The sequence below is a fragment of the Colias eurytheme genome, chromosome 8, assembly GCF_061535395.1.
Source record: "Colias eurytheme isolate Ceu_HAF_F1 chromosome 8, ilColEury1 Martin Lab GWU primary, whole genome shotgun sequence".
Taxonomy (NCBI): Eukaryota; Metazoa; Arthropoda; class Insecta; order Lepidoptera; family Pieridae; genus Colias; species Colias eurytheme.
The window spans coordinates 5,314,913-5,340,485 of record NC_142987.1 but is presented as its reverse complement, the minus strand read 5'-3'; the positions used below and the strand labels follow the sequence as shown (position 1 = coordinate 5,340,485).

Sequence of the window (25,573 nt, the reverse complement as noted above, 5' to 3'; positions counted from 1 at the left end):
CCAATGTTTTATGTTTCTGTGGTATTTGTATGATATTATAATGATTGCAAAATTTCCATTATTGTTAGTTATCATTTTAAGTTTATGTTTAGTAAATATAATATTATTATATTTTGTGCTTATCCATGAAGTCATTGTAATCAACAGTTTTTAAATAAATTGACGATGAAATTAATTTTGTTTTATTATTATTACCATATATTATAATATAATACCTACTATGTTATTAATAAGCAAATAAGATAGGTATATGAATGTGATGTTACTACAATAACTGGTTTGCTTTCTATGAGAGAGAGAGAGACAGGCAGAGAAACGCGCGCGCCGCATGGCATACAACTATTAGAGCTAGCGCGCAAGAGCAACTTTTGTCTCCCTATTTTTTCTCTCCCATCAACTCTATGGGAAGTTGCGTCGCTACGTGCGCGCACTTTCTTACTAGTCCAGAGTTGATGGGAGAGACAAAATAGTTGCGGAGACAAAAGTTGCTCTTGCGCGCTAGCTCTTATATTATAGCAAAAAGTGTCGTTACAACTTTCGGCCTTAATTCCGTCCAACCCCCTTTCGCAATGCCCAATGCGCAATCGTTCTAATAATAGTGAGTGTGAATGAATTCCAATTATTATCCAAATCAGTTTAAATTCTTTGGTTATTAACCGGCTGCCTCCAGTGCCATCAACAGGATTTATTAAAAGAAACAACACTGTTATGTAATAGCTCTATTTATTAGCATTAACGTACCTAGGTAATAAATTAAACTTAAATTATTTTTTCAATACATCTATAAAAGTATTTCTTGGAATTTTAATATTGGCGACACTTCGCATTTTTTTCTTCCCTTCAGCTTGTTGTTTCAACAATTTTTTTCTTCGGGTCACATCACCACCATACTGAAATTCAAACATATACAATAATTTTAACTCTTGAATCTAACTTAAAAACAAGTTTTGTCCGGAAAGGTGAAGGAAACACATGAAGGTAGTTGATTCGAATTTCGAACTGCATTGTATGGTCTTCTTGACGTAGTAGTTACAACTTACATTATTTTATGCCATACCTACATATTTACTAACTTACATACCCAAATATTTTTTAAGAAGATATTTGGATGAATTTTTTAAATAGTTAAATAATAATAAATCTCTCTTTAAGATTTTTTCGCTAATAAACAACCGTTTTAAACAAAAAGAAGTGTACATAAAAAAATTGTATACTCACCAATTTTGCTGTAACATCCTTTCTGTAGGCTTTGAGAGTTTCTCTTGATAAAACTTTGCCACCCACTACTGCTTGTATTGCAACCTAAATAAAATCGAATTACGATTAATACTTATTCTTTTAGTCTGATATATATTACAGGTAAATTAGCTTGGAGAAATTTTTGCATATGTAGTGGTGTGTATATTACTCAGATCTTAGAGCGCGTTTCCACTATATCGTTCTGGCCTATACAAAAATGTTTCGATATCCTAACATTACTATTTAACTTTATACTTATTCCTAGCAACACTTTTGTTTTCAATAAAAACAAGTTTTTATTTGAAAGAAAATGGTTTTGACTTTATAAAAAAAAATATATCATTCAATTTTACGTCCTTGAGCAAACGACAAGGCGACTACCGTGAAACAATAAAATATCGTGTCCATAATAATTTGTTTCATAATTAATATTTGACCATAATAATTACGAAACAAAACAAATAAATAAATCGTCACTTGATAGTGGAAAGTGGAAACACGCACAAAACCAGAATAAACCAGTTTACGCTGTCCGCAGGTGCCACGTGCAGTCGTTTGGTAGCGTTAGAACATAAAGCACATTTCATTCAAAAATTATAATTATTATGTACGTAGTTTAATTGATAAATTTTGTATTTGTTGATTGTTGTTATTATTTGTTATTATTGTTATAATATTTGTTGAAGTGAATTACATGTCCCGCAGCCGGAGGCCCCAAATGAAAACTCAGATGTACTTAAAAACTACATTTAATAGCTAAAATGAGACTTTTACACCCATGTCTGCACGATGCAGACCGGAGTTAAAGAATGAATTTATACAGTTTAATAATTATAAAGACATAAGCTTGGATGCTATAAGGGAAATCGCATCCACATTCTATTCCCGTGCGAACGGCGTATTCAGCAGTTTTGTATGAAGGCAGGGCCATAACTAGTGTTTAATTTGTGTGTAAGTGTTGTAACTTTATATTGTTAATTCAATATGGCTCCAGTGTTAAAACATGGTCGAGGCAAGCCTTTGACTTCTCAAACTAAAGAATTAAACTTTAAATGTCGTTTCTTTTTCAGGTTAGTAAATTTTTCATTTTAGTAACATTGTTAATGTAAAAGTTATATGTATGTTAAATGTGCAAATATTAAAATAAAGTCTCATCTTTTTCAGAGGAGAAACACATATAGTTTAATTTAAAATCCCTTATATATACAGGGTTACTTGTAAAACACCGGCAACCTCGCAGGACAAGATAGCTAACATCATAAGTAACAACATTTCGACTTTTGATAATTTGTTAGATTTTATTTTCATACAAAAATAAATATTCATTTAATTTTCCGTCTGAATATTATAAACTCTACGCCTCCCAAAAATTACGTAAACAAAAAGCGAACGAGAGGGGGAAGGGGGCGTCGCGTCGTCCATCCGATAATTAATAGAACATAGACTTACAAATGTAAGGAGAGTACAATAAAAGTTTAAAAAATCATTTAAAAATAATTTATTGCGTTATGCCAAAAGTCGTAGAACAAATGTTGTTATTTATGATGTTAGCTATCTTGTCCTGCGAGGTTGCTGGTGTTTTACAAGTAACCCTGTATAAAATAAAAACTAAAAATAAAATGTTGTTTATTTATTTATTTTATTTGCTGACCATACACTACAACAAACGCAAAAATTTCTCCAAGCTAATTTACCTGTATGTCGCCTTTATCTGATTGAATCTTCTATTTAATTGGATGACTAGGCCGAACATTTGATTTTATTATAATCACTCAACGTTCAAATAGTTAACGGTTATAAACTAGACTTTTGAAAAGAGCAAATATAACGTTCGGCATATTGATGATGCCTAGCGCGTTCATTGAATGACGACAGAATTTGATTTTTCCAATTGTCTACAAGAAAACCGTTGCGAGTCGACGGAACCTATTCAGGGTATTTAAAAACAAAAAACACGATACTAACCTAACCCAGCCCCTTATCCAAACCAAGGCTTTGTTAAATGACGTTCGGTCAATATATTGAATGTTTTATTCAACAACTTGACGGGTTGTCCATTCGTCATTCAATCAAATAGCAAATTCAACTAGATGAATGCGACATATAGGTACATTGCAATATGTATATGAATGTTCTATTTTGCAAATTATAAATACTTATATATATTTTTAAAACTAAGTATATACATATTTATTATTTCCTTACCTGCACCATTTGACGTGGGATCATTTCTTTTAGCTTTGAAGTGAGTTTCCTAGCATTATATTCAAGGCGACTGGTGTGTACGATCGAAGATAACTCATCTACTAATACTCCATTAATGAGGATATCCATCTAGAAGAGATCAAACAATTATTTATAAACAATTTAGTTATGATGATGAAATTATTTCTAACCCATAACAAAACTTTTGTTCTTACCAAGTTCATAAACAACTTACTCTCACTAAAGCACTGGGGTGAAATCCATAATCTTGATAATCGAAGCTTGCAAAACCTGAAGTAATACTCTTAAGTGTGTCATGGAAGTCCATAACTACTTCAGAAAGGGGTAAAATGTACTGTAACATGGTCATATTGTCGTCCACTGCGCTAGAGGGGAGGGGGGAGCCTCGACGATCTATACACAGGGTGTTAACTGCACCTATGTACTCAACTGGGGTTATTATTGTACCTAAGAAAAAAATATATTTTTTATTAATAATTTTTATAGAATAATTAATTATTAGTAGCTTGCGAAATTAAAGCAAAAATAGAATAGAACAAAGTAATTACAAAATACAAATTATTTAAAATAAAATAAATCTTCGAATTGAATTAACAAATTAGATACATAAAATACATACCTATAACAAAGGGTTCGTAATATTCAGCTATATGGTTTGTATCAGGTAGTTGGAGTGGATTTGTTACAATCACTTCTTCACCTCTATACTGTTTAATAATTTTTGCGCCTTTTACCCTAAAATAATCAAATAAAATAAACTTAACATTTTTAAAAAACAACTCACCTTTATGTTAAACCTTAACTAATCTTCTTATATATAAAAATGAATCGCAAAATGTGTTGGTAAGCGCATAACTCGAGAACGGCTGAACCGATTTCGATAATTCTTTTTTTATTGTATTCCTTGAAGTACGAGGATGGTTTTTATGTAGAGAAAACGTAAATATGTACCACGGGCGAAGCCGGGGCGGACCGCTAGTTGTTAATACATTTAAGAATGAAATAAGTACTTACTTATATGAAATACTACTGCATTTTTTTTTGTTTTGATGTGATAGATTGAGCTAAAAAGTCTTAAAAAAACTTGTTCTTCACTACTTACTTAACTTTATAAGGTACAGAGGGAGCAGTCAGTATAGCTTCTGCTTTGTACTCTTGCAACAGCCTCTGAGTGAACACGTCAAGATGTAATAGTCCTAGGAAGCCCACACGCCATCCTTGACCCAAAGCTGGGCTATAAAAAAAATTAGTTATGATTGGAAAATATTTTTAAATTAGAAAAAATTCGACCTGGATTCGAACCGGCGTCTTTTAGCCATACCGGGGCAACGCGCCTAGCCTCTCGGCCACTCGTGAATCCGTCTCAGAAAACCAATTTTTGTTCTACTCTTTCGGTTTTATATGAATGTTTTTTAGTCATTAAAATTTCTCATTTATAAAACAAAATTTGAATGATTTATAATAATATAATAAATACAAAAGCATTTGTGTGTTTGTCTTTCATTCACGTCGGAACATAACGATTTTGTATGATTTATGTATCTGGAGTCTGGAGATAGTTAAGATGCTAAAAAGTGCTGTAGATACTTGTTGCTGCGGTGAAATATTTCATCTTGAGCCACTGAAGCGGTGAGAGCCAATAAGTTAAAAAAATTATAATAATAGCAGCATAAATAAACATTTCCAGTTTAATTCATAATATGAAACGAAGATAAACCTTGAATCCACATTGATGCTAACAGCAGAGTCATTGAGAGCCAGCTTTTTAATAGAATCACTAAGTTGTGGATGTTGCGATTGGTCAGCAGGGAATATTCCAGCGTAGACCATGTGCTTCACAGCTGTTACTGATGATTCTTGGCTGTCAATAGCTTCTGGTGCATGTAATGTGTCTCCTACGCTACCTCCACCTTTCGGACCCAATCCTATAATAGAATAACTATATGAAATCATAGAAAAACAAAAAAAAAATTATGTAGAAAACAGACATAGCTTTTATAAATGTTCTTGAACAGTAAGTGGGCAACATTAATTTATATTTTCTTGTATATTTTTATAACAATGTTAATTAAACTATTCTTAATACTCTATCAGTCTGTATGTTACCATGAATGTTTGAAATGCATTGTATGTTAAGATATTTTGTGTTTGTGCCATTCTCAATATGTACACTAATAACTTACCTACCATGACAACTTGCCCAGCAATCGCTTCGGTTATATTCTCTTCACTAGGTCGAAGGATTGCTAAATGTTTCACGGTATGTTGTTTGGTATCTGATCTCCACTTGACAGTCTGTCCCATTTTTAGTGTTCCTGAATGTATATAAGCTAGACACATAACACCTCTGTACTTGTCATGCCATGTGTCAATTATATGGGCTCTAAAATGATCATTTAAAGTTACATTTGGAGGTGGAATTCTGGTAATGATAGCATCTAGTAGCTCTTGCACACCCCATCCTTTTTTTGCAGATATGCTTAATACTGTATCAGGACTAATTTTGAAAACTGAGTTCAGTTGCGCTTTTACTCTGTCTGGATTTGCTCTAGGCAAATCTACTTTATTTAGGGTTGGTATGATAATTAAATTATTCTTTTTGGCAAGTGAATGTACTGCCACGGTTTGTGCTTGTACACCTTCATTAGCGTCAACCAGTAATATAACTCCTTGACAAGCTGTGACACTACGGACCACCTGGAAAAAATAAATAGATAATTTAAAACCAACTTCATTTATAAAAATTAATGCATCATATTCATTTCATTTTGTGGATACAGTTACAACATGACAAAAATCAATTACTTGCCTCATTGGAAAAGTCAACATGACCTGGAGTATCAATAAGATTCAATAAATATGATTCATTATTATATGTATAATTTAATGAAGCTGTCACTGCCTTTACTGTTATTCCTCTTTCTTTCTCAACCTGTATAAAGAAATCATGAAAAAATTAATTTGATAGGGAATTATTACTATAATTTAACCAAAAATAATATTTGTACCTGTAGCTGATCTAAAACTTGCGCATTCTCTTTACCTGGCTTGATTGCGCCTGTTAATTCTAACAGACGATCTGCTAAAGTACTTTTCCCGTGATCTACATGAGCAACTATACTAAAATTTCTTATCCTTTTAATATCAACAGGTAAACTTGAAGATTCTGATGAGTATGTTCGACTCGTACAACTGTAACAAGCATTTTAATTCAATAGCATAATATAATAAACAAACGTAATCCAGCATACACTAAATACATAATTTTATTTATTTTAACCTTTTAGATGGAGTTTTGTTTCTTACTAATGGTTTGTATAAATTGTTTATGATTCTTAAAATATGTACCATCTTAATAGTATTTGAGTAACTATTGGTATTTGGTAAATAATGTTATTTATTTTTCATTTCTGAAAATATAAGGTTATGCCGTCGACGGTCGAACATATGATATTTGACATCTGTCAAAATTCCAAGCCCGATCTAAAAAGAAGAATGAAGGAATTGTCAAAATCAGCTGAACGTAATGGGATCTGTGAATGACCATGATGAAGAGAAAATTTACGTGTACGGCATGAGGCATGTGACACAGATATATATTATATACTAGCGGTCCGCCCCGGCTTCGCCCGTAGTACCAAAACATGTAGTTTAAACTATCCTATCTCTCAAGTTGGATCCAACTGCACATGGTGTGCGAATTTTATTATAATCGGTTAAGTGGTTTAGGAGTCCATTGAGGACAAACATTGTGACACGAGATTTATATATATGTATTAAGATAAACATTACGTACGGTGCGTGTACATATTACGTATAGTACGTATGCGTTCATAAAGTAACTTATATATATGCGTCACTGCCACGGTCATTGCACTGTGTATATTTGTTAACTGTTTTTTTTATTTTTATCATATCCATTGATTTTTTATCTCTATCGTTGTTAATTATATGCAATGCTATCACTTTAATCTACGTTCTACTATGTACACTACAGAGCAAGTTATATAATACTATACACCTATATAGCACTATTCACATTATTTTCGACACGTCTGCGAAAACAACAATAGCTCAATCCACACGATACGTGCAGGGAGCATAAGGGTGCACTCACACACATCAGTCACCGTCAAGTCACCGATGACTGATCGGTGACGGTTTGTGTACGTATCCACAAACACCAGTCACCGTCATGTTGTCCGTCAGTCACGTCGCCGGTTTGACTGAATCATTGAACACATACATCAGGTTAGTCAGTGATTAGACGTGTGTCACGCTAGAGAACATGTAGCAATTATTGACGGTAGCACGACGCTGACTGAACTGAGACGTGACGGCACCGGGTGAGTGGGGATAAAAGTATGATACATGTATGGAAAGATTATTTGACGTGCCTGACCGGTGACGTCACTGTTAGATTTCGTGCCGGTGACTGTCGTGTGGGAACAGAGTCATACTAGAACTATTGATACATATTTTTTTTTAATCCTGTCCGGTGACGTGCCGTGACGGTGACTGATGTGTGTGAGTGCACCCTTATCATTCCTATTAATTAACAACCCTCTCCAAACATACATTTCTTCAACCTTTCTTTATTCAACATTACGATTAATACTCTATTATAGTCGTATGTACAGCAGTCAGCACAATCCTTTCACAATAGTAAATAAATGAATATGGTGGTAAGTGGTAACACTGTTCGCAATGACTGTCAGTCAGCCACGTCATTTTTGCTTGAATGAGGTTGTTGAGTTTTAGTTTACGCGGCGTCTAATTATAAGATAGTTTGAAAAACAATAAATCATGAACATATTCCGTTTACTTGCAGACTTATCCCACCTTTTAGCTATTATTATCTTGTTGCTTAAAATATGGAAAACGCGATCATGTGCAGGTAAAACATAAAACCGGCATTCAGACATAGGAATTTTATTGCATTATGTTTCATATAATATCTGTTTCAGGTATATCGGGAAAATCCCAAATACTTTTCTCAATCGTGTATACTGCACGATATTTGGATTTACTTACAACGTACGTGTCGGCATATAACACAGTAATGAAGGTGGTGTTTATCGTGGCTTCATATGCTACCGTGTACTTGATGTATGTTAAGTTTAAGGCCACCTATGATCATAATCACGACACGTTTAGGATTGAATTTTTACTAGTTCCATGTGTGATCCTTGCATTGCTGATAAACCGTGAATTCACATTCTTGGAAGTGAGTAATATTGATGATTGTTCAATTGATCCAATGATACAAGACATAAAAATGTTGATTGTTTTTACATCTTTATCTGTATGTATAATCATAATTACATTGCAGGTGTTATGGACATTTTCCATCTACTTGGAATCTGTAGCTATCTTGCCACAATTGTTTTTGGTATCCAAAACAGGAGAAGCAGAAAGTATTACATCACATTATTTGTTTGCCCTGGGTTCCTACCGAGGATTGTATCTACTAAATTGGGTATGACTGATTTATTATTTACTTTATTAGGATAATTTTGGTCTTATCTAGTACAAGCTTAACACGTGCAGGCTTTCTCGCATTGTAGAAAACTTAACAATTTATATACTAAAACCTTCCTCATGTACCACTCCATCTATTAAAAAAAGTACATAACAAAATATGTTGTGAAATTATAAAGATCAGACATAGTCAGCGTTACCCTATCTAGAATAAAAAAAAACAGACATATACATGCAGGAAGTGACTGTGTTTAATACTATGTAATGATAATATACATATTTTTTTTTAGATTTACCGTTATATTGTTGAGGACCATTATGAGTTGATTGCGATTGTAGCTGGTGTTGTGCAAACTGTCTTGTACTGTGATTTCTTCTACCTTTACATTACAAAAGGTAACCAAATGATTCCTTCTCTTCACCTTAAAACTCTATATAGTTAAGTGCTACATAAGTTTTTATACTTTACTAATTTTTACATTTTTATTTTCAGTTTTGAAAGGAAAGAAATTACAACTGCCTGCATAAAATAGTTAAAAGGTGCAATAAGAATAGACGAAAATGTCTGTCTGATATTTAAATAAGTCAATATTACCTAAGATCTAGTTTTACATGAAGCAGTTTGTATTTAAAACTTTAACCACAAATAGTGATGAATCTACCGCATAATGAGTTGTTATACAAAAATAATATATTTTAATTTTCATGCTTCCTTTATTTAAAACTTTTACTAAAAACCTTGGTAGTTTCTTGTTCTGACAAGTTTATTTTTCTACAGTCATACATTTTGCCATGTTTATCTTTAATCAAACCAAATTAGTATTACACATAGATATGCATGATTTGACCTATTTAAATGTGTGTTTCAAATGTGAAATGTAACTAGAATGACATTTTAATGAATATTAATTATTGTAACACTCTTCTTAAATTCTGAATAAGCCAATGTAGGCATCCTACAACCAATTTGTGGTTGTAAACATTAACTAGAATAGCTAATAAGTATAAATTAACGTAATGGTGATTAATTATCTTCCAAATTATACTGATACAGATAAAAGGTCATTGTGAATGTGATTCTGGCGCAAAGCAATGTTTTATTGTTGTTTGGACTAGTAACTTAAAACAGCTATTTACCCATAAATATCTTTTTTTATTTAGCCCATAAGATTTTAATGTAATCTTGCAATAAGTATTTGTGAATAAAATTTGGAAGTGAATATAGTTTATTTTCATTAAATTAGTATTAACAATGGTTTGGACAATTGTGTTATTTTATATAACATTAATTATTCAGGTGTTTTCACATTTAAATGTAGAAATACTTATGCTATTTTAGAAATAACAGAACATTGAGTTTTAATAACTTTTAATTAGCTTCTAACTGGTGTTAAATATTTACATACACTATTTACTACATATTAAGGCTGCATAGTCTTCAAAGTCCGCTAAATGAACTTGTTCCTGAAATAAACAAATAAGACGCGGTTATATTTCACCTTACAATGGAATAATTCTCCTCTTATTAAATATATAATATGAACTTATTAGCATATAATCAATGAACTGTTATCAACTATGTCAATTGTTTCTACTTCCAATCCAACTGATAAGGCTAATGTACAAAAGTATGTATGTCGCTTATATTTTTAGTTTTAAATTTGATAAATATAAAGACGGAAGATTCACTAGTCACTGTTGATTAGCAGTTTTAATTTTAATAAAGTGACATGAATGATGACAGAATGAGCCTGCTGCTGATAAACTACATGCACTTTATATTATTATGTGCAATTTTGTTAAATGTTGGTAATTAAGATCATCAAATTATAGTAATATATCTTCAAAGAAAAGCCCACATAGCTCCCGTTCCTAGATTTTCTATAATAAACCTAGCCTTTCTAAATACCTATTCCTAAAAAAATCAATTGCGAGTTTACTTAATAATTAATTTATGTGAGGGATGGGATTTCTTCTGGTAAGTAATCGAGTTTATAGTGCATAGCTAATTTAATTTATGCACACTTAAGTTATTTATACGATCAACTCCTTTTGTATAGATCTAACAATATTACCACATAATAAATATGCAAAGATTTAAAAATTATCCAAAATATTATAGTAAATAAGTTAATTGTTAATGTCATACCTTCAACATTGTACTGCTGTTCAGCAAATGAAAAATACCATTTTTTAGAGATTCATCACTTAAAATCGCAGTATATGTGACACCCTTTTCGAGATTTTCTTCTATCTACAAAAAAAGACATTGGGTGCGGTGAAGAGAATTTCAAACTCTTGTGTATGACATTTTATTTAAAACATTAAATGCAAAATTATTAGTTTATTGAAAAGTCCCATTATGGCCTGCGCAAACTACGGACTTTTCTCCGTGACAGAGAAAAAAGAAGGCTCCGAATTGTAGAGAAGAGCACGCTTTCAAAGCGAATACATATTCACAGGTTACAACGCAGACTAAATGTCCGCCGTGTGCGTTGTTTCGCCAAGTCATAAGTATTCTATTCGATTTAGGGACTCCCTCGTACTTTTGTCTTTCTGCTCTCTACATGTTTGCGGTTATTCGGGGGACTTTTTGTACTCGGTACTTATAATCCCTCGTTTGCGTTACTCGATACGATCGTTAGTGGTCTTTTTTAACGCACTAAAATTTCTCGTCTGTGCAGGCCATTAAGTTTTTGTGCTAAAGAGTCAAAAATATTCATAAGGCCTTACCACCTTCTGTGTTTGCGATAAGATTGTAATAAATTACCTGAGTTTGCAGTGGCAGTGAGTAGTTAGGTAGCCATGTTGATATGTCTCTTGCATTTAGTTTGCTGTAAATGAGGGTAGCCAATTCTTGCAGTGTTTGTTGATTATTTGAATCTAAAATTGACAAAATATATTATAAAAGGGAAAATTAATAATAATGATATTAATTTAAAGCAGTTTTTACTTTATTTATTAATTATTTCATTACATATTCCAACAGTTGAACTTTGGCAAGTTGTACAAATAAACTACCGACCTATTACCATTTTCAGAAAGGACTGTTAAAATTACGAAAAATTAAATCTTTTTTGTTGAATGAACTCTTATTCTATGAATAATGTTTTTTTTTTCAAAATCTATTCAAGTACCCTAGGTAATTGATTTTTATTACCTTGACAATTTAATGCAAATGAAATTTTATATGGAGCCATTTTATTGTGAAGGCGCAAATAACCATTTGTTGTTTTGTTCAATACTCCATCCAGCAGCAGTGTGCATAGAGCTGTTTCTAAAGACATGCTGCATGTAAGACTTGCTGTATGTTCTGAAAACTGGATACAAGACATTATATTAAAAGACTCATCAATATTCTCTGTATTATTTTAACTGACTTCAAAAAAAGGAGGAGGTTCTCAATTAGGCTGGTATATTTTTTTTTCAGTACAAAGCACCAATACCGCCACTAATATTGATAACACAACACATTAATAGATTACTAGAGATACTGCTTTTATTGAAAACTAGCGGTCTTTCCGTCCGAGCGAAACATGTTTACGTTTTCTCTCCATAAGAATCATCCTCATACTTCAAGGAATATAATAAAAAAAGAATTATCAAAATCGGTCCACCCGTTCACGCGTCATGCCGTGACCAAGGAAAACGGGTTTCATTTTTATATATAGATCTCTCTGATGGGAACATACTTATTCTGGATCCATCAACTAGAAGTACTAGGTACATATTTTGAAATAAATCTCAAAAATCAAAGCGAAATATACTTACATTTTTAACTGTGCTAATTGACACATTTTCCACAACAATTTCATTATCTTGGAACTTTGCAACTATCTGAGTGTCTATGGAAGAGGATCCATATTTCATGTCCTTAACTGCAAATAAACTTGGAGTTGTGGTAGTCTATAACAAAAAAAGTTAATTTAAAACTATGAAGAGAAAAATTATGAAGATTTAATTTTGCTCAAAAGCCAGAACTAAGAAGTGTACAATTTGAATATCTATTGGGATTATAAGATTTTTACACTACTTTATAGGTTTAAATGTCCAGAATCAACCTCGTTTTAGACAACAGTAACTGAATCTTTCCTCTTACAACTGTTTGCATCTCACATGGCCACTAAATAAGGTATTTTCAATGTGGATGCTCATATTTATTAGAGGTTATGAAGACAGATTTTTAAATTTACAAAGAAAAACAAAAACTTACTGAACTCCACCAATACTTTCTATATCTTTGCCACTGAAAGAAGTACTGCATTATGTCTTGTTTTGGTAAAGTTAGTATTAGCTTCAATACTGATTCATTCTTAATATTACATTCATCTTCATGAAAATCTATCATTTCAGGATACAAATCAAATGTTTTCTCAATGATCCCATAGCATAAGGTGTTCTTTTCAGCGGCATGGCATGTTTCTTTGTTTAAATATACCGGAAAATTTGACTGGGACTTTGAATGTATGGAATGCAACCAGCTTAAATGAATGTTGTGTAAAATGTTTTTACTGGAGGGCTCTATTTTGTATAAATGTTTATTATCTATATTTTTTATTAGAGAGAAAAATGTTCTCAAGTTAAATACTTGTTTAATTTGAGTGCTCATTTTTGCTCAAGTCGATGTTACTATCATTTTGTTCGATTTCATGTAATGGTATGTTTCCTGGTGGTGCAACAAAGTAATCATCTTCCGTTATCACAGCATTCTTAAGAATATCTTCTTGACAGTTGCCTTGAGTAATAACATCATTACGTAAACTTAAATTCCTGCAATATCAAATATTCATTGGTAAACAAAAGTTGATGGACAGTTCTGATAATTTATTGAAACACTAAAAATATACTTACTCATCTTCCAATACAGAATATAGAGGGTCAACGTTGTCTGTATTTATATGAAGAATATTATTTGCGAAGTCTATTGAATCTTCTAACACAGTAACACCTTCATTTGTATCGCATTTCACCAGTGATAGTCTTTCTAGTAAAGCGATGGTATTTGAATCTAATTTTGGTTTTTTATTTTCTGTATTCTCTATAGTATTGATGGGACTATGAGGAATTACAGAGTACCTTTTTACATTGATTGGGAAAGAGCAATTAAGTCTTAAACGAGTTGAATTTACATATCTGCAAAACATAGTACAGTTGAACAAATACATTAATATAGTAAGAATATCATAAAATTATGTCTGAATATGAATATTTGTATGAAAATTAATAGACATTCAATAACACAACATTTAACCTACAAATTCAAATTTCAAATTCAAAAATCAAAATAATTTTGAATGAAATATGAATATTGATTGACATTTGACAATATTAGCATTTATTTGGCAATGACGTTTAACTATAGTGTTACTATTATGAATAATTTATATTTTTCGGAAGTTTATAAAATAGCTCTCCCAGACTCTATTAAATGTACACTATTTACTAACTTGAAATATATGTATAATAGTAAAGGGATCAATAATATTTAAAAACATTATTTACGAATTCAAACGAAATTTATTTTAAATTTTTAGAAATGGCAATAAGACAATGTGTTGAATCATTGTTGAATACACAATAATGTCAATTGTCATCACAATGTCATATTTATCATAATGACGTTAAGTCATAGGATTTGTGCATTGACGTTAGAAAATCTATAAATTTATAAAATAATAAAAATAAACAGTTAGGTTAAGTTAAAAGTGAAATTTAAACGAGGTAGGAAAGAGTATATAATTAATTACTAAATTAATTAATATATAGCAAATAAAAAAATAAGACTCGGTTTTAATCCAATTCTGTTATTAATTATTACAGAAAATCATGAAGAAGTATCCACGCACCGCTTTGTATGATAAATTACACAGGGGTTTTGTGATTTGCTGCGTCGGTTTAACTATATATGGCTCAGTGATCCTGGGTGAACATTTCTACAGATATTTTAGATATATGAAACCTCAGATAGAAGCATCAAAAGCTGCCGCAGAGAAGGAATTACTTGCTGAAGGATCACCAGAGAAAATGATGTAACAAATTGAATGTTTTTAGTGTAAACTTTGGTTAAGATAGAGTATTAGTTGCTATATTTATTTCGTTAAAATAAAATGTAAAACTGGTTATGTGTTGTTTTAATTCTGTATTTAGGTGTTTGTTTTTTAACTCTTACATCTGATAAACATTCCTTGCAAACCTAAGATCATGTTTTTTTAACCAGTAAGAACGAAGACAATTTTTATAGTAGATATTATTATATACCTAGTTAAAATTTATATAAAAAAATAATGTTTGGATTTGCTTCAAAGTTTGCAAGAATATTACTAAGACCAATAATTATAGGGGCAGAGCAGTGCGAGATATCACCCTCTATTTAGGGGGACTTTATTTAGAGACAAAAATATATTTTATATTGGTAAATCCATATCAGATGATCAGTTTATATAATATACAGTGTCTATTATAAGCAGGTAAAGATATTTATTTTATACATATTTATGGTCAGTTATTTAGATGTCTCATTCATATTGATTTTTCAATTAGTAAAATCTGTTTATTGGATTTCCATTTAATCCCAATTGTAGCCATGTACCTAGATTAAAAGTTTAGACCAAACACCAAGTCATTGGAACTATGCATATTAAATTTACACAATATTCCATTTAATTTAGAATGCTTAGGTACAAACTATTTTGTAGGTAAATTTTTGTTGTACTCCTATTTACTTACAATACTTTATAGTTTTTATCACAGGTTTATAACAATAACACCTTATTTTTTAGTTATTTATGTTTTTCTGTAAAATCGAGCAGAGGCTCTACTGCGAATGTTTTCGGCGGTGGGGATCGCTTACCATCAGGCGAACCACCAACTTTGGCTTGGTGATTGCTCCATCATTGTTTTAATAAAGTAGAAAAGTTTTGTCATACGTGTTTATATAACCCATAGGAATCGTAAAAATTTAAAGTATCAACACAGTCAAGGTCTTTGTAAATATAAACATTGATAATATTAAAAAATTGATACGAAGTCAAATAAAGATAATAAAATATTTTTATTTCATTTAGTTTGCTAGTCTTCATTTAGCAGGATGTCCAAAAAAGTTATTTCAGTGAAGTTTAACAATGGACTCTCTTGTCCTATTCTCGGCTTGGGCACATGGAAGGTACCTACAATCTACATTTTATATATTTTAATGAATGAGAATAATTGATACTCGTGTACATAATTTAGGGTTAAAGTAATATAAATCTATAAATATAAATTTTCATTATTCGTGTATAGATTGTAATTGAATTAAAAATTACAACAAAGGGGTCCTTTCTTGAACCTATAAAACACTCACACTCACATTTGTTTTTTTGTAAGCTTCAAGGAAAATAATTACTAAAACAATTTAATATTTCCTCTCAGTCGAAACCTGGTGAAGTATATGATGCAGTCAGTTCTGCGATTGATGTGGGTTATCGGCATATAGATTGTGCGTACCTGTATGGAAACGAGCGAGAGGTTGGACAAGCTATCCAGGGTAAGATAAGAAGTGGAGTTGTCAAAAGGTAACAATTTAATTATAACCAGTTGATGAGATAACCATAAAACACGTTTTTGTAAATTAAAAATAACCTACAAAATAATGTAGGTAAGTAGTTTATCCCTAAACTTTAAAATCAGAATGTATCGACTTTCTCCTCAGTTGAGACTTAAAAAGTGTAGCCTGTACTAGCTTCTAGTTAGATATTATTCTGTGCCTGTACCTATATAAAGAATGCTGATCAACTACCTACTTAGGTACTTGATCATATAGCAAGATGTGTAGAGTCCCCACAGAGCGACGCAGATTCGTCAAAGGGACCTAGCTGCCTATTAGCATTGGCCAAATTTTCTTTCAGAAACTGTATTGTAAGTTCTTTTGAAGTGTATTTCAGAAGCCAATTTCCGTCTATAAGCTATTTCCTGTTTTTTTCAGGGAAGACTTATTTATAACTTCGAAATTATGGAATACGTACCATCGTCCGGATTTAGTAGAACCAGCTATAAGGGTGTCTCTATCAAGTCTCGGATTGCAATATCTAGACTTATACCTCATTCACTGGCCCATGGCTTATAAGGTATGTATCCTTATTACAGGTACCTACATTTAAAATTGCCGCAATTGGTTGAGCTTGAGTCACAGATAATATAGAATTATAATAGGTACCTACCTATTATTCTATATTGTTGAGTATTCGAGTTTTTCATTCTCCGACATTCATTCGGTTTATGTACTAAATAATTTAGTACATAAAACATAATTGGCAGCGAATTTATTACAATTTAGTAACTAAATTGTAATAAATTCGCTGCCAATTATGTTTTAATCGGCCTCGCAATTTTTACTTCATAAAATTAAATATAATATACATAAAAAATTGTTCTATACTTTGCTTATCGCATCTTAGTAGGTATCTAATTTAATATCGATTTCTTGAGTGTATTGAGACTCCTTGTAATCATATTACAGGAAGGCGATGATCCGTTTCCTTCAGACGCCAATGGCAAAGTAATCTATTCGGATGTAGATTACACAGATACATGGAAAGCAATGGAAAATCTTGTCGAACAAGGTTTAACGAGGAGCATCGGTCTCAGCAACTTCAATTCAAAACAGATCGATCGTGTTTTTCAGATCGCTAAAATTAAGCCTGTTACGAACCAAGTATTTAAACATCATGCTATATTGAAATACGTTTTTAATGAAAGCTTTTAAAATTGTTTGTTCCGCTTTAAAGGCTTCCTTTTATTTTTATGTTGTTTGGGTTATTTAAGTGATTTTCCTTGTTAATTAAGAACCAAGTTTGATATTTAAATGAGATACTACCTTACAGTTACGCCTATTCATGAAAATATGAATCCAAGTATAGGGTAAGGTTGCTCAAGTCGTACCCCCTAAGGAAATTATGCTATAATATTCACGACAATTGAAATAATACAAAATAATCCACATTTACTGAATCTTTATTTAGTTGTCTATTATTAAAAAATCACAGAAACTTACAATGTTAATATTAAAATATATATTTTAACGTTTTTCAAAAACATACCTTCGGTACGATTAAGGCGCCTAGTTGCCTAATTCGTACCACATACAGCCTAAGTCGTACTTAGAACTTTACTTAGAACTTTTTACTTTAGTGAAGATATAATAAACTATATAGAAAAATTCTTAATAATAAGAGATCAATTTTAAGTAAGTTAAAATTACAAATAATTCAGTCTGAGATTAACTTAAGCATATTATTTGGTAATTATTTTAGTGAATAACAAAATCTTAGACCTAAATAGAAGTACGACTAAAGAATTTTTAACAGGTACGACTTAAGCATACTTAACTTTGAGGTTGAAAAATAAAATTACTAACACAACCTAAAAATTTTCTCCTGTTTGAGTATGCCCAAACAATTGACAGATAAGCATTAAAAATCGTTGTAAACAAAGACAAAATATAAAGATAACATTCCTGCCGTAAAAAGCTTATGAATGAGTCGTTAATTTTACATGAAAAGTGATAAAAAACTTAATTTTTGAATTATTTTCGCTGCACGAAGCCGACCGCCTGACCACTTGTTTACGCTTGCTCGCGCGACTAAATAGTTCACGTTAACAACACTAGATGGCCCAATTCAATGGTATCAGACGAGATATTGGTGGGGTACGACTAACGCCGTGGTACGACTTGAGCAACCTTACCCTATTACTTATTAGCCTTTTATTACAAAAAAATATATTTTGACAATTTAGAATTTTTAGGAAAGATTGCATTTTTAACGTACCTATTTACATTAATAATATAATTATTAGGTAGAATGTCACCCATACTTAAGCCAAAGGAAGCTTCTAGAATTTTGCCAAGAAAGGGGAATTATATTAACAGCATACAGTCCACTCGGCAGTCCAGACCGCCCCTGGGCGAAGCCAGGCGACCCGACCCTGTTGGACGACCCAAAAGTGAAATTAGTTGCCGAAAAGTTAAAGAAAACACCGGCTCAAATTTTAATTAGGCAAGTGCGAATATTATTTCAGTTTAACTAAAATGTAAACGATTTTGTGGGTTTTAGATTAATGAAGGGAATACTTGTGAGTTGTGGCATAGTTGAGTGATTGTTAGTGAATTAAATGGGATAGTTGCCAGGCGGTTAGATGGATGTCTTATATCTAACGAAGTCTAGAATATGACGTCTATAATCCGAGTATACATAAATTTCATAAGAAGTAATGAGTATTCACTCAAGTTAGAAATTAATGATTATAAGGAAAACGGGAAAATGTTTCGGAACGAGTAGGTATGCGTATTAAGCAAATATGTTTGTTTCCTAGGGAAATACAACACTTGATAAAATAAAACACTCAATACTAATAAAATAAACATTCAACAATAATTCTTCTTTCAGATACGCCATCGATCGCGGCATCATTGTCATACCGAAATCAGTGAACAAAACACGTATCGCTGATAACTTCAATGTGTGGGACTTCAAACTATCAAAGGAGGATATTGACGTGATTAGCAGTCTCGATTGTAACGGTCGTCTTATACCCCAGGCCGAGTAAGTAATTTGTTTTGTGGTTCTATCGTTTGTTGTTTGATCGGTGAATGTCGATATCGAGAGCAAGATTAATTACTTGTTAGTAATATTGTATTGTTTGATCATTGCCCCAAGGTAAGTTTCTTTGTTTAATTTCAAGTTCCCTAGATTGCTTTCTAGCCACAATAACGGTAATATATATTTTATGAACTATAAATATCTAGTGATATAGGCTATTAAGGCCAATGTACATAAACACTGAATGATTGTAGATATATTGTACTGTATAGAATACAAATTCCCTTTACAGGTTTATGTATATTAACCTTCTAATTTTAATACTTATTTAAACTTAATTATTAATCCAATTAACTTTTTACAGAGGCAGAGAACACAATGATCATCCTTTTGTGAAAGAAGAATTTTGAAATTAAGTGATGAAATCTGTAATTGCAATTTAATATTATACTATCACATTATACAAATACTTTATTACAGCAATAAATAAAAGTAATTGACAATAAAATGTTTTATCGTCGTTCCCGACACATGTAGAGTTCCGATTAAAATGTAAAGCTCTTATATTTTCACGGAAATAAAACAAAAACAAATTGTAAATAATTATACACACATGTGGTTTAAGTTTGGGGAAACATCATATGGACCATACACAACATTTTACCGATAACGTTATCATTCTATAGCTAGAACTATAATTATTATTCAGTATCCTCTATAAAGATGGCTCTTGATTCTTAGGAATAATCAAATAAATTATATAATTTTACACCAGGTACTTACAAGTAAATTTAAAGCACCTCTCGTCATTCTTATTTGCGTAATGCGTTTCGTTTTATACAAATGTTAGTCTAACTAACACTGCTTCTACTTAAGAAAAAATTGTACTTAAATAAAATAATTATAATTTTATAACATTAGTTAAGATTTAATGTTTACCGACTAAGTTCGAGTTGTAGCGAGATTTTTAGAAGTGGCTGGCTCTATTTGGCTTCTGGGATGGGCCTCTTTAGTACGTGGGTGGGTTTACGTCAAATGTAAGGCAAGCAATATCCGGCCAAACGCTTTCGTTGCGTACGTTTCCGTTACGCTGACGTTTGATCCGAACCCACCGTCGTCAAGATTCTTTGACTGCTTTGTTCTGAAATTGAAATTATTATTCGGTAGCCGCTCATCTCTGGGTATTTTTATATTAAACTGTAGTATCCGGGCAACATTTTCATGTCATGCTTTGATATACAAGTGGAGTGAATGTTTAAATATAAATTGTTGAAGATTATGTTCAGATCGGTAGGAAAATTGATAGGTACTTATATATAATTTGTAATACAATTGTTGAATTAATTTAATGATATGTTAAGTAATAACGTAAAATCAACAACATAATTTGAACAAGATTTTATAAGAATGAATTTTAAATAAAAAATTTTCCGACACTTAGTAGGTAACATTGTAACGATATAGAAACAGTTAGGGGCTATAATGAATTAATAATAGAGTAAAAATACTTTTTCTTTAATCTATTTAATTTAATGTTTATTGCTCAGCATTCAATTCCGTTGAGATGGTACTACTCGGGTGTAAATCCATCTATGTAATAGGGCACTTTTGCCAAAGGAACGGAGATGCTTGAAAAGAAATGTTATTTCTTAAATTGTGTATAGGTACATGAATTTTACGAATCCCTTGAGGATGCTTTCATTAAGTAGACAAGTAGTACCTACTCTCAGACTTTTATAATTTCTTTTCTTACATGATTATGTTTCAGATGAATCATCTACGATTTCTTCTTTCTGATTTAACATTTTGTGTAACTAATTAATTGTATCTAAATAGAAAATAATATCTTACAAATTATGATGTTGATGTTAGTTCTAATAAGGATCTAATTGTTTTCTATGTAATAACCACTAACTAATGATAAATACATAGATATATTTCATCATTCATAATTGATGCGTATAAAATAGCTTCGAAACGCTTTACGAACTTACATAAAAGCTCATAACATAGTTTTCTCATAAACTAGGAATATTAATTTTGAACAAAGCTATATACTTCGCTAAATATTATATTATATTATAAAATTACCTGTCAAACTATGTGATTACAAATTCCATACGATGTGGCCGGTGTAATATAACTAAGAAACCATTATATTAAACGGTATGTTGTTCTGTTCGTTTATTAATTTCCGAAAACAATATCCGTCCAACGTGGTGAGAGAACACATCTGTCATCATAGTATGCTGTTAGTTTTATCATTTTTCGCGACAAAAAATAGAGGAAAGTAACCAAATATGGAATACCATTTTGTTTTTGGGATATAAAAATAAAACTTTACATTAATTAAATCAGTTTATTGTTTTTTCTGGTCAGTCATACATCTATAAGTAGTAATTAACAGCCTGTAACGAAATATATCAGTAATCAAATTAAAATCTTACAAAAAAAACAAAATCCCAAATGAGTAACCAAATATGGAATAGGTACCCATATATGGAATATAAGCATAAATCAACATAACAATAACAAAAATGTAATGAATATCTTTGAGATCAATTAAATGAATGTTACATATTGTGATCAATGAAAGAAGTTACGTAATTACTTGCAAAAGTCACAAATCCAGATCCATCTGGACCAGCACATCATAATGTGTTCAGAGCCCATACATCAAGCATTTAATTCAACTTTCTCCACTTTCATCCATGGAAAAAAGTCTTGAACAGAACCTCCTGCCTCTGCTGATGCATGTATGTTACGTTCTGCATCTGCAGAGTCAGAAGGCACTTGGTCCATCATGTCCACTACCTTCATCAAACTGGATAATGTCTAGTTCCTCAGTCTTTTTTCTTCACTATCATCCTTATTTTTCTTCGATTGTTTGTTTCTCTTAATAAAGTTAATAACGTTGAAAGAAGAAATATAAATATAATGATGAAATAAAGTTGTCCTAGGGACTTGGAAATCCTGTGCCGCTTTCAAATACCCCATTTTCTTTTCCCGGACGAATTTTATAGATTGTGCCGTTTTTTCTTCATCCCAGATTTTTCGTTAAGTTGATTGTGAACCGGACATTCTAAAAACAAACATTACATACAGTTTAAAAAAAAATAATAGCAAGTTTATAGTATTCCATAATTAGACACCGACGACTGTCCATATTGCACGCCTCATAAGCGAAGCGTTGAGGTGGGTACTACTGTCACTTCGCGCATTTGGATTTTTATACTCATTCAAACTCTTCTAAATATTTTTTCAATTCACAATATTTTAAAGACAAAAGATCACAAAATGGTGAAATAAACATAATACCAATATACTAAATAGTATAACACTTATGTAAACAAACATAATAGCTGGCAAATACTCATTTATGACTTACCTTAAAAAATTTCTGCATGGCAACAAAACAAAACACGCCCGCCATACGTAAACCGTTCACGCAACTAACTCGATGGTGTTAGTGCGATAATTAGTACACCAAATGAAACAGAAGATGGTCGAATGTTGCGATTCATACTTATAGTCTTAGAGAAATGAAGGAATTCCATATTAGGATACTATTCCATATTTGGTGACTTTCCTCTACACATAATATTTTAGTTTGCGTTGAACTTTTTAAAATAAAATATTGTATGTACAAAAATATCGCAGCACCAATATAAGCTTCCCGAATCGTGTAAAACAAAAACATATGTATTATCCATTGCCATGGATGATGTGTTTTGGCAGTCAAAAGGAGTATGTAAGTAAAAGCGGCGAATTCTGTGTTCTGTCACCCATGTTGTACTCGTTAGTAAATTTGGTTACAGCCGTCGAAAGTTTGGTGTGCATTGGCTTGACAAACCTTAGTTCGTTTATGCAGAATTCAGCACAAAAATGCATCATATTCTTTGTACAATTTAAAGGTAATGCTTTTAAAACATTTTTACATACATTTTACTCAGGCGTTAGTAGTGAAGATCTTTCAAATATGGATAAATACCTTTGTCGAAATAGTAGATTTGTACGTGTTGCTAAATTTAGGTAGGTAAAAGGATTTCAAAATAAGTTCAATAAATTCTATATGACGTTCGTTATGTTCATACAGGTAACGATTTATACAGTATCAGCTTGGAAGTATAATCTTGTATCAAACATATAGCAAATAGTAAAGTATACCTACTTAATAAAGTCTTTTCTTAATTTTCGATACAGAACAAAATTACAGGTCACGTTAGAGTTGCCAGTTTGTAACTATAGATAGGTACTAAGTATTTCAGCACATTCCTATTTCCTACCCATAGTCGGACACTGCGAAATAAACAAGACCCGTGGAACGTGATTTATTTTCTAATCTATAAGATATAGACGAAATGAATAAGTAATAATCAAATAACAGTGGAGATTGCAACTCGGAGGACTGAAGCAATTACCCGTGATGGATCGTTGGACTTCGCTGAGACTGAAGTGACCCGCTGCTTAATAAAGTCTTGTTTCTTTCTAAAGGATTTTTGTAATTTGTCACAATGAAAGACGTATTTAATATAGCTCTCTATATAAAGGTTATTCGGGGCAAGTTATTGTATTTATAACATTAATTATCCTACAAGGCTGTCCTTTATTAAAGCTAGATCTAAACTTTTTGCATGAGTTGGCAAATATTTGAGCCTTTTATATTAAATTAATACGTTCATGTAGGTAGTCGTCGACTACTACTAGTCGATTTTGCTAAAAATAGCAGAGTGGGTGTTTTGCACCGCAGAATAAATTCCTGAATCATTGTATCTTCGTACATGCTTCAAGGCATTAAGAATATAAATGTTAACGATGTCTTCCATATTTCCAATCTAAACAATCCCCAATCTACAATTTTTTTGCTTTTACCGTTGAATGAACATTTCATCAAGTACGTTTTAGTAAGAGTAAGTATGTCAATGAAAATCGTGTAAAGTTCAGAGATTTTTATTTGTTGTGACTTCAGCAAAATTTAGAATTGAGAAATGTACAAGTTAGTAAGATGCCTCTACCACAACGGAATCTTTTTCACCAACAAGATAGCATAGAGCTATGATAAGGATGCAAAGTAAGGAAGTGACGAGCCCCACGTCTTTGCCACTTGCGATAAACTTGGAATATCCATCATTCTTAATTACCTAACGCAAAATTCTTCAAGAGACTGAGGATTAACGGGCAGTTGTCGGCGTTTCCTGATTCTGCAATTAAAGTGTTTTAATTTTTTGATAAATAGCTGGAGTTATCGTACCTTAATTTTTGTGGAGTTTTAATAAGAGTAATTTTTTTTCGGTATTATAGAGTGAACAATTTTCTCTTTCCCGGTAAAAAAAGCAGAATAAAATTATGTGAGTGTATGTGTGTCATGTGTAACTGTTGACACTCACTGCTGAATAAAAAATATTTCAACGAGAGTCTACTAAAAACTAAAAGTAAATCAGTGTTGATAGGTACCCAAGTGGAATTGTGGAACATGGTTCACAAAATTTAGAAATCCCGTTCCCAGCAACATGGTCCGTATTTACGAGTAACATAATGTATTTGCACACATTACATAGTACAGATATCTCGGCTTGTCTGAGCGTGACCCTTGTCAAGTGCGATTTGTTAGCGGAATAGCCGAAAGCCTCTAATTTAGTTTCGTTTTTTGATGTATTTTCTAAGATTAGGGTAGGGTGGGGCTTCCCTTTTGGTTTTAATATTAAGAAATAATAAGATTTTGCATATAGGTAACCGTAATACAGTCATATAAAAATACGAGCACACTGGAGAACTCTTGAATATTGATTAGTTTTTTCACAATAGTTTATTGACTGAACTGAAAGTTTTTAATTCTAAAAATGAATTTATATCCTTCGTTAGGTTAGAATGCTACCGTTTACACTAAATATTGATGATATGCGATTAGCATTGAATTTTTTGTCTCCCGTTACCATATTCCTACTATTTTTCACCGCCGAACCGCCACCACGACCACCGAGCTGCTTGATCCTTCGCGCAGTAATTAAAACGCTCGATCTGAATAGACCCGCCTATTCCAATATAACATC

General features: G+C 31.8%; 5 protein-coding genes across 5 annotated transcripts; 2 read left to right on the top strand and 3 right to left on the bottom strand.

The window, feature by feature from the left end:
* Nucleotides 1–717: 717 nt before the first annotated feature.
* Nucleotides 718–6,935, bottom strand: waw (Translation factor waclaw). The gene is made up of 11 exons (XM_090104839.1): nucleotides 6,746–6,935; nucleotides 6,474–6,657; nucleotides 6,275–6,397; nucleotides 5,649–6,162; nucleotides 5,183–5,390; nucleotides 4,568–4,699; nucleotides 4,085–4,200; nucleotides 3,680–3,912; nucleotides 3,445–3,573; nucleotides 1,219–1,302; nucleotides 718–890 (listed from the first exon to the last, which is right to left on the bottom strand). The coding sequence occupies exons 1-11, from the start codon at nucleotides 6,814–6,816 to the stop codon at nucleotides 765–767; spliced, it is 1,920 nt and encodes a 639-aa protein (XP_089960965.1). The 5' UTR covers nucleotides 6,817–6,935; the 3' UTR covers nucleotides 718–764.
* A 1,240-nt stretch (nucleotides 6,936–8,175) lies between these two features.
* KdelR (ER lumen protein-retaining receptor) lies at nucleotides 8,176–10,166 on the top strand. Its single transcript, XM_090104710.1, has 5 exons — nucleotides 8,176–8,362; nucleotides 8,433–8,692; nucleotides 8,798–8,944; nucleotides 9,237–9,342; nucleotides 9,440–10,166. Exons 1-5 carry the CDS (start codon nucleotides 8,272–8,274, stop codon nucleotides 9,472–9,474), a joined length of 639 nt encoding a protein of 212 aa, XP_089960836.1. The 5' UTR covers nucleotides 8,176–8,271; the 3' UTR covers nucleotides 9,475–10,166.
* Nucleotides 10,167–10,298: 132 nt separating this feature from the next.
* Nucleotides 10,299–13,555, bottom strand: PolG2 (DNA polymerase subunit gamma-2, mitochondrial). The gene is made up of 6 exons (XM_090104848.1): nucleotides 13,160–13,555; nucleotides 12,718–12,852; nucleotides 12,107–12,266; nucleotides 11,717–11,829; nucleotides 11,096–11,200; nucleotides 10,299–10,410 (listed from the first exon to the last, which is right to left on the bottom strand). Exons 1-6 carry the CDS (start codon nucleotides 13,553–13,555, stop codon nucleotides 10,354–10,356), a joined length of 966 nt encoding a protein of 321 aa, XP_089960974.1. The 3' UTR covers nucleotides 10,299–10,353.
* GatC (glutamyl-tRNA(Gln) amidotransferase subunit C, mitochondrial) lies at nucleotides 13,539–14,235 on the bottom strand. The gene is made up of 2 exons (XM_090104849.1): nucleotides 13,798–14,235; nucleotides 13,539–13,716 (listed from the first exon to the last, which is right to left on the bottom strand). The coding sequence occupies exons 1-2, from the start codon at nucleotides 14,109–14,111 to the stop codon at nucleotides 13,539–13,541; spliced, it is 492 nt and encodes a 163-aa protein (XP_089960975.1). The 5' UTR covers nucleotides 14,112–14,235.
* A 1,572-nt stretch (nucleotides 14,236–15,807) lies between these two features.
* LOC149906472 (aldo-keto reductase 1B-like) lies at nucleotides 15,808–20,161 on the top strand. Its single transcript, XM_090104254.1, has 7 exons — nucleotides 15,808–16,108; nucleotides 16,357–16,499; nucleotides 16,910–17,051; nucleotides 17,444–17,638; nucleotides 18,781–18,980; nucleotides 19,371–19,526; nucleotides 19,888–20,161. Exons 1-7 carry the CDS (start codon nucleotides 16,034–16,036, stop codon nucleotides 19,931–19,933), a joined length of 957 nt encoding a protein of 318 aa, XP_089960380.1. The 5' UTR covers nucleotides 15,808–16,033; the 3' UTR covers nucleotides 19,934–20,161.
* The last annotated feature ends 5,412 nt before the right edge of the window (nucleotides 20,162–25,573 follow it).

Bases quoted from the DNA above. Each gene is read 5' to 3' on its own strand.
- GatC (XM_090104849.1), bottom strand. From the start codon at position 14,111: ATGTATTTGTTCAACTGTACTATGTTTTGCAGATATGTAAATTCAACT. The intron at 13,717-13,797 runs GTAAGTATATTT...TTGATATTGCAG, and splicing joins TATTCTGTATTGGAAGATGA to GAATTTAAGTTTACGTAATG.
- waw (XM_090104839.1), bottom strand. From the start codon at position 6,816: ATGGTACATATTTTAAGAATCATAAACAATTTATACAAACCATTAGTA. The intron at 6,658-6,745 runs GTTAAAATAAAT...TGCTTGTTACAG, and splicing joins AACAAAACTCCATCTAAAAG to TTGTACGAGTCGAACATACT. The intron at 6,398-6,473 runs GTACAAATATTA...TTCTTTATACAG, and splicing joins AAGTTTTAGATCAGCTACAG to GTTGAGAAAGAAAGAGGAAT.
- KdelR (XM_090104710.1), top strand. From the start codon at position 8,272: ATGAACATATTCCGTTTACTTGCAGACTTATCCCACCTTTTAGCTATT. The intron at 8,693-8,797 runs GTGAGTAATATT...ATTACATTGCAG, and splicing joins GTGAATTCACATTCTTGGAA to GTGTTATGGACATTTTCCAT. The intron at 9,343-9,439 runs GTAACCAAATGA...TTTTATTTTCAG, and splicing joins CTACCTTTACATTACAAAAG to TTTTGAAAGGAAAGAAATTA.
- LOC149906472 (XM_090104254.1), top strand. From the start codon at position 16,034: ATGTCCAAAAAAGTTATTTCAGTGAAGTTTAACAATGGACTCTCTTGT. The intron at 16,109-16,356 runs GTACCTACAATC...ATTTCCTCTCAG, and splicing joins TCGGCTTGGGCACATGGAAG to TCGAAACCTGGTGAAGTATA. The intron at 17,639-18,780 runs GTATTTAAACAT...TATAATTATTAG, and splicing joins TTAAGCCTGTTACGAACCAA to GTAGAATGTCACCCATACTT.
- PolG2 (XM_090104848.1), bottom strand. From the start codon at position 13,555: ATGAGCACTCAAATTAAACAAGTATTTAACTTGAGAACATTTTTCTCT. The intron at 12,853-13,159 runs GTAAGTTTTTGT...TTTTTGTTATAG, and splicing joins GAAAGTATTGGTGGAGTTCA to ACTACCACAACTCCAAGTTT. The intron at 11,201-11,716 runs GTAATTTATTAC...CTTTTTTTGTAG, and splicing joins CACTGCCACTGCAAACTCAG to ATAGAAGAAAATCTCGAAAA.